General features: G+C 39.1%; 1 protein-coding gene across 1 annotated transcript in view; it reads right to left on the reverse strand.

Annotated features, from left to right (window-relative positions):
- Positions 1-4,829: 4,829 nt before the first annotated feature.
- The window catches only part of LOC108912660, an 11,866-nt gene continuing 7,972 nt past the window's right edge, over positions 4,830-8,723 (reverse strand). The window contains exons 2-4 of the mRNA XM_018717967.2: positions 5,552-5,717; positions 5,288-5,502; positions 4,830-5,231 (exon numbers count right to left, since the gene is read on the reverse strand). Coding sequence (XP_018573483.2) covers positions 4,830-5,231; positions 5,288-5,502; positions 5,552-5,717 — 783 coding nt within the window. The remainder of the gene's footprint in view (positions 5,232-5,287; positions 5,503-5,551; positions 5,718-8,723) is intronic.

Genomic DNA, 8,723 nt, shown 5'->3' on the forward strand with positions numbered 1-8,723 from the left:
TTGTACCACGCTCATTTTAACATAAAATAATAAATTTAATCAGTTATGATTATATGTATGTTAGTTAATTAACAGGTAATTTGGGTCTAAAATGTTACCTTTATATACAAACTGAACCTCTACATTGGAATTTGGAGATAAAAGGACGAAATGTGAAATTGTCTTGAATACATCCACGATTTTTGACGTTTTGTCGTATTCCACCCTTCGAGCGAGCTTCAGGATTTCAGAACACCCCGTATATTCATAGAAGTCATAATCTTGTATCTACGGATATGCCGGAGACCGCTGAATTGAAAAGGAGGCGAAACAATCATATTCACCTACCTTTCCAATTCAAACCAAAAACCCGCCACGGTTGCGAAATCAATCGCCGTCGGCCGGGCAGAATGAAAAAGCCTCCATGAGAGTCTTCAGACATCGATCCTCACGGCGATAGCGCTCCCAGAGCGTTAAAGACCAATTTCACCGACCTTTCCAGTGTCACCCGCATCGCGACCGATCTCGCCTGGGTCTGCCATCCCGGCGCGCAGTGACCACTGCCGCTGCTCTCGCAACCTGCAGTCGAACCCCGGGACGCTTCACGATGACATTTGGAAATGGCCATTAGAAATTTCACCACCCTTTTGAATTGGTCAAGGACGCTATCGCCAATAACTCCAAAAGTTATTGAGCGATCGGTGTCAAAATTTAATGCAGCACTCCTCAAGTCGCTAGCATTATCTTACTAAATTTTCGTCCGAATCGGATGAGCCAAAACGCCGTTATACGGGGAAACGCGGATTTCACGTTTTCCGCGTTTTCAGCCGTTCCGCTCATTCGATCTCGGCCGAACCCTCCAACCACACTAGAGTATCGCTAGGTGGTTGTCATATCCAAATTCGAACCGAATCGCCCGACTACTAACGGCCAGCTAAGCCATAATAGGTTTTCACGCCTTTAGAGCTGCCGCCGAAAGTATCCGCGCGATCTCGGTCGAACCCTCCAACCACGGCACTATGTCATGCCGTGTATCTAAACACAAAATTTCAAATGAATCCATCCAGAAATAAGACCTCCGTAAGCCCTTTTACGAGGACGGGGAAAATATCACCTATCTTTCCAATTTCCCCGTCTTTGGGCCGAAAGGACCGTCTTCCGAAGGTTCCACCGCTCTGGCGGTTGGATACGATGCTCGGCAGCCCAAGCCGAGACCGCGGGTAGAGTTTTTCCCAAACCTGGAAAAAACTCCAAAATCCCCGACGCCGACATCGACAATCCGTAGAGGCCAGAGGGGAACGAGTCCCGGCGTTGATGGGGACGATGGATGATTTTGGTTCGAGATTTTGGCGGACAATTCAAGGCCCGGTCCGCCAAAAGTATGGAAATCCCACAAAAGTGATCGAACGTCTACTTTTGACGTTTACAGTACTTCAGTGGGAGTACATGAGACGGAAAGCGATACAGAGCAATTGTGTAACAAATCTTATTCATGGTAAATAACTTGTATATGTTAATTGTGAACCTTTATTGTTTGTTAATTCTGTTCAATATATACTTTTAACATATCTTCCACGGTTTGATTGAAAAAACCCTGTCATCAAGCTCAAGAACTTTGGAGCTCAAGCTCACAGGCTCGCTTCACGAGGCTTCCGTCGAGGCTGCCATTCCTCGACGTGATATTGATAGTGCTTTGCAACCACTACTCGCTTAACGAGACAACCACCCGAGGTAGCCTAGCCTGAGGTGAAGACCCTGTTCGATAGCCCCCTGCATCGAAACAGCGGTAAATTCCAGGATCCATTTGCGACCTGCGAAACCGTCCGAGACTGACCACCTCCGACGAAGATCCTGTGCGATAGCCATTCGCATCGACACAGCGATACTCCAGGCTCCTCCAGAGACCTGCGTCCCGCCGAGGTAGCCCAACCTGAGGCGAAGATCCTGTTCGATCGCCCCCTGCGACGAAACAGCGATACTTTCAGGCTCCTCCAGAGACCTGCATACCGTCCGAGGCTTGCGACCCTCCGACGAAGACTTTGATTCCGACTGTGCCGGCTCCATCGAGAGACCCGCACCTCGGTACAAAGTACACACATAGGCTCCTACGAGACCTACAATTCAGACTCCATTGAGATCTGCAAATCCGAGGCAATCTTCCTCGTCAAACTTCTAGGCGGTCACTCGTCGAGGCAACCTTCCTCGTCAAACCCCTACGAGGCATTTACTTTGTGACCCACGGGCACAAAGCAATAGTACGCACGTTATTGTGGCGGCGTACTTCCAAATTTAGTAAAGAAGTTATCCTTACTTCTAGGGCTCCCTCGAGAGACCCACATTTAATAGTAGAGTCAGTGCTTACTACAAGACGTCTACAAGACTTTCGGAGCAAAAGAGCTTGCTCCGACATTGTCGTACGGGGAAGATGAACCCCTGCGACGCGACTACGAAATCCAGTGCTACGAGGATTGGTGCCCTCGAAGGTAATACTACGAATAATAAATTAGATCGTGTGAGTATGATCAAGACTGAGCTGGACGAGACCTCGTCCCAAATCGGAGAGACCAGCGGTCACACGAACTGCCCTCACACCTGTTTGCCGGCGAAAGATCTCTCGACATTCGGGGTGAAAGAGGAAATGGCCTCTCCTGCCAACGCTATATCGATGCTCCGCGAAGAGTCTGAGGGACCGAAGATGGTGGCTCGCGGAAGTACGCGGCACGGCGCAGCCACAGCGCCGTACGCGTTGAGGTCCGCTGCTACGCGAGTTACTGGCACCATCTCGACCACCCCTCACGACGCACTCGCGGATCCGAGTAGCAACCAAGAGTTACCACGAAGTGGGTCACCCACAGATACTCGGGACGAGGTTCAACCTACGTACCAACTGGTAGGGTCCGGGGAATCCCATGAGTCCAACCACGGTTCACGATCTGGCCCCGGTAGTGGAATACTTCCGATGTCGGGTGATTCGGAACGTGAGCTAGCCGTCGGTGACGACGCTACAGTTCATTCAGCTTTTTTACGAAGTGGTATCCAGCGGGAGCAATGCGCATCGCGTTCGGGTGCCATAGTAAGCGAAAACCCCTTAGCCGACTACGTCATAGGTGACGAAGCCGGCCTTTTTTATCAAAACAATACTTGTACGTCGCCCGTCCATTCTCATGATTTCCCCCGAACATACGATCATCGCCTAAGTGGTCCATATCAAGAAAGTCTAACCCGACACGACGCTCAACGCGGAGCTCGACCTTCTTCGTCGAGATCTCCCCCGCGAGCTCGTGTCCTAGACACCACGTCTGTAGGTCATATCCACCACAGATTCCAATCGTCAGAGAATATAGTGCGACCGGGCGTCGATAGCGACGATCCCCGTGAACTCCGTGCGTTCCTGCCGCGGAACCCGGTCAAGGGAACTAACATCCCAGATCACAGGTTGCGACATGGTTTCCAACGTGGAGCTCGATTAGAACTCCCGATGCCTCCACTGAGGACCCATGCCGACCAAACACAACATTCAGATCATATTCCACGACATGGCGCTCGACGTGGGGCTCGAAGTCCTGCTTCGACGTCTTCGCGGCGAGCCCATGTTGCAAATTCCCCGCACAATTCTCAAACATTAGGCACAAACGGTCATATATCGCGACATGGCGCCCAACGTGGAGCTCGATTAGAACTCCCGAGGTCTCCACCGAGGGCCCATGCCGTTGTTACCGATCCCATCGATCATACTTCTCGACATGGCGCCCAACGTGGGGCTCGATTCGAACTTCCGATGTCTCCGCCGAGGGCCCATGTCAATATGGTCGGTCATTACGATCATGCTTCACGATAGTTTGATACACGATTAACCTAAAATTTATGTTAATTTTGTTACAGATATCTATTAATATCCATAAACTCTAATAAAATAAAGAGGGGAAGTTAATATATAAACAATTTAGTCCTATCTTAATATTATCTTGCCTCCAAAATAAAAACTGTGTAAAATTTATATGATCTTATTGTAGTCTTTAGTTAAATTTCAAATAACTTACCAAAGTACTTTAAATCTTTATAATAGGCTGCAATATAATTTATTTTTGTACGTACCAACTACAGTTATCATATTTATCCTTTTGCAGTTGATGTTCGGAATTAAAAAATTCTTAACAGCCTTATTCATAAAGACCTGCTTAGTATAATACTAACAATCTATGACTTAATAGCTACTAAGAAGATATTAAGCAGTTCGTATTCATAGTTGAAATTTTAGTAGTTACTTGTTAATTACGTTTTCAATGACAGAAATATTTGGCAATGCGGCATATTTACGGATTCCGTGGTTCATTCGACCTACTTGGAAATATTTTTATGTATTTTAACCTCACTTTAACTTGACGTGACATACGTGCATCATATCAAATTTATGCTTTGTACAATTTCAACTTGTTCTTGTTATTATGAAAGATTTAGGATTACTGGATGTGAATGAAGAAGGGAATGAAGCTGAAGAAGCCAATATAATAAATAGACATCCAAAAGTTTACTTGCCAAGACAAAATCCTTTTGTTAAATATGATATGCATTTTAAAAACAGGTACAGAATGAGGAAAGGAACTGCTCGGTTTGTCATACAATTAGTAGAGGAAGAATTATTAGGTAATTTTGAAAATAACAGGGAGTAGAAGTAGAAGATAATGCTCAAGGAAATATATTTAGGAGAGAATATATTCAACGTTATTGTAATTAATAAGTTAAACATTTTGAAATATTTGATAATGTATATTTATTGAAAATAAATACAACAAAACAGTTTATTATTATATATTAGAGTTTTATATATTTATTAACAGTAATTATAAATATTAATTTTCTCTATTGCATCTGCATTCATTTATCTGTAGCATTCGCAACCGTTCCTGGTGATACTTCCTCTTGTTTTCCATTTTCACCTTGTGCATCTCTGCAGATTGTTTCATCATCTGTTCTATTCTTAATTTGTTTAAAGCTAACAATTGGTTTTCATATTCTGTCATTGGCTTTGCTTTTGCGTGTTTACTAGGTGTACTTGGCTCACCAAGGCTATTTTTCAAAAACTTGGTCTCTTTAATTTGATTTGATACGACTATGGTTTCTTCATATATATCTTCCAAACAACCAGTTTCAGGATTAACAATAAAGTCCCCATCTTTCGTCTCATTATTTATCAAATCTATCTCCACATTTTCTTCTATTCCAATAAAATTTGTTTCTGCAGTTGTATGATTCTAAAATGTTAGTAGAAGTATTTTAATAAGAACTAATAGAATTATGACATACATACTTTTACAGAACTATCACTATCAAATGTAGAGTAATCATCAGTAAATTCATGTGGAAGGAGGTCTTTTATGTTATAATCTATATCACTCGGTTTGGGCTCGGGAGGCCCACCACCTGTTTGACACATACTTTTTTCATGCCGTCGTATTGCCGTCTTTGCTTGCACTTTCATTCTTTGCCATTGCTCCTTCATCCTCTGAATGTCTCTGGTATAACCTAATAAATGTACATTTTTATTTTTTCTTCATTAATAAATATCACTCACCTTGGACATTTATTTTACATTTTATACGTTCCCATGCAGCATGTTTGTCCCTATTTAATACGGTAAGTTTCTTTTTATTTTCAATAATTTTTATTTCCTCACAAATTAAATCTAAAAAAATACATTTTTCTGTCTCTTCCCAATTGTGTGCAGAGCTGGGTAATTCCTGGTAAAAAGTAATTAGCAATTACAATTCCCTTTTTTTTCCTGTAATTGTAATTGTATTTAAGTACTTTTTTTTTATTAAAGTAATTTGGAATTGTAATTGCAGCAAAATAGTTATAGGAATTGTAATTTGTAATTATATTATTTGAACTATCAAATTACAAATTACTTCTATAACTACAAATACTTTTTCCAATTACAATTACTTTTTCTAATAATTATAATTACTTTTAAGATCATGCGTATTGCGTAATTGCGTACAGACTTGCAAACTTCTATTATTTTATTTGAGGAAAGCCTTGTGCCGCGTGAACAATAAAAAGTGATTTGGTGAATTAACCTCAGAATTAACAGAGTACATTTTATTTTATTATAATTATTATTAATTTAGAAAATATACGAAGTAAAAATATGTTGTCTATAGCATCAAGTTTTATAAAAATATATATTATGTATCTATGTGTTACTGCTCTTATTTTGAGTTGAGAAAACTTCTGGTTCGGTTACTCAGCCTTTCACTCGTACTTGTTCGATTCGTAATTTTTTTAATAATAATTATTGCTTTCCAGTCTACCCAAAACTACTGTATTCTATATTTTGCAAATGTACTAACAACCAAAAAAAGAGCATCGGGTTGAATTAATTACCTGACCAATAATATAAAATTATAGTATGAACTGAACTAGTTTAAATTATTAGATTAGGAATAAAAATATAAAAATTCTATATTAGAAAATGAATAAGAATAATCTTTTCATTTTAGTATCAATTCTAATAAATAATAAAACGCAATATTACACAACACTTTTAATTTAAATTTTTAACTTAACTTTTTCCTTTTTCTCTGTTTGGTCACTATAATTTACTTTATCATAAAAGTAATTAGAAAAGTAATTAGAAAAGTAATTGCTAAATCCATTTTCCATGTAACTGTAATTAAATTAATATAATTCCTTTTTTAAAGAATATACTTTGTAATTGTAATTAGTTCCTTTTTTTAAAAAAGTAATTTGTAATTGTAACTATTTTTAAATTACAAGTAATTACCCAGCTCTGATTGTGTGAGCGTTGACGTTTTCTCTATAAAATAGCCATTAAAACTATTGTAAATCAAACGTACTTAGGTAAATCTTTACATTAGCGGAATCTGGTAAAAAGTGCTTAAAATTTTGCTGTATACACACTCCAACCTAAATATACCTACATTAAGGTTTGAGGTTACAATTTTGATTTGTTTTTTCTCAAAAATTACATCCGAGCGGAAAAAAATAACTTCAGATTCATACTCAACAGCCTCGAAAATAGAGAGTAGCTAAAGTTTTAGGAACCATTTTCCGAATTCCGCTAATGTAAGGATTTACCCGTAGGTACTTATATCTACATGTGAATAACTACCAACTTACATTTTCTTTTAATTCCATTGTATAACACATAAAATATAAAAAAGATATAACTGTAACTAAAAATATCTTGGTTAGACTTTTCAGAAAACTTGAAACTTCAAATGTAGACAGACGAGATGACAGATGATGGTTTTTTATACTATCTCCGATAAACATACCCCAGCACGCTACTAAAAATTTAGTTACCAACTAGGACTAATAGTTTACTAATTCCTTTTATGAATACAAATTTCTTAGTAGCATCTTAATAGGATGTTAGTAGACAGTATTATCGTATAGGAATAAGGCTGTAAGTTTTTACAACTAAACTATACAGTAGTTTTTAGCCTTGAAAGAATTTCTTTCGGTGTTCGGAGTTAAATGGAGGAATAAAAGGAAAGGAAGAAGAGGAAAAGTTATTCGCACAGAACTTTTGACATAACATTTAATTTTAAGAAAAATTGTCAAGTTTACAAAAATATTAAAATCACATTTCGATAGATACTTACAATTATTTCCAATCGCTTTTCTAACAATCACTTCAATTTGTTATACAACAATAACAATAAATTTAGTCCTTTTGAGATTAATACAATCGGTTAAACTAGAAATTGAACATTTAACCTGTTTTCTTTAAGTCTTTTTCTTGATGATAAACTTAATAGCTCCGCTTGAAGATCGCGTTCAAAGTTTGAGTCTTCATAATGTGTACTACAAATATATCCAGTTATATGATTAATCAAATCGCGTCTTTTGCACCGTTCCACCCATATCTTTCTAAGAGTTTTTATCCTTTGTAACGAAATGTTTATTAATTTCGTTTCATTTATTTTATTCAAGCTGTATAACATCAATTTTAATATAACGCCTCTATTTACTCCATAATTACCAACCTATCCTAACACTAATACCGTGAACCAATCGTATTATGGAACGTACGCTATGTATAAGTAGAGGGCGCTGCAACAGATTTGTAACACGCGTGCCTTTAGTACTAGAGATGGGCGTTGCAGAATAGTTCGTTTGTGAACTACTCACATCAAATAATAGTTCATTTTCACAGTTCGAAATGAACTGTAGTTCTTTTACCTTCACTCAATTTTACTACCTATCTTCCCCACCACGAATGAGCTGCTCAGCTCAGCATCGACACCTGACAGCGGCAGCGGCAATGGTTTGTTTTTTGAATACTGAAATAATTTGTTCGAAATGAATCGTTCACGAACTATACATCTCTCAATTCTTAAATCTCCAGTAGCCAGCGACAGTAGCACGATCCTAATCGCATCACCGGTCGGTTTCAGTTCAGAGCGAACAGCCGAGCTGAGCAGACGTGTTTGTTTGTGAGGTGAAGTGATTGCAACGAGCAAAATCTACCTGCTTTTATTAAGGCTACCTGGAAAGAATCCCTTTCTTTCCTTTTAATCACCGACCTAATCCCCGACTTAAGCATAGAGGCCGTCGGCATCTTTGTTACAGCACCTGTGCCGGGGTTATGCCCAGGTAAGTTTTTACTTATTTATCAGTTATTTTCATTACTTTAGAATACATTTCTTTAAAATTGCGACCCCCGACAAACAATATACCAGACAGACAAATACACCAAAAGACACGTACGCCCCCGT

Source organism: Anoplophora glabripennis, unplaced genomic scaffold, assembly GCF_000390285.2.
Source record: "Anoplophora glabripennis isolate ALB-LARVAE unplaced genomic scaffold, Agla_2.0 scaffold1132, whole genome shotgun sequence".
NCBI lineage: Eukaryota > Metazoa > Arthropoda > Insecta > Coleoptera > Cerambycidae > Anoplophora > Anoplophora glabripennis.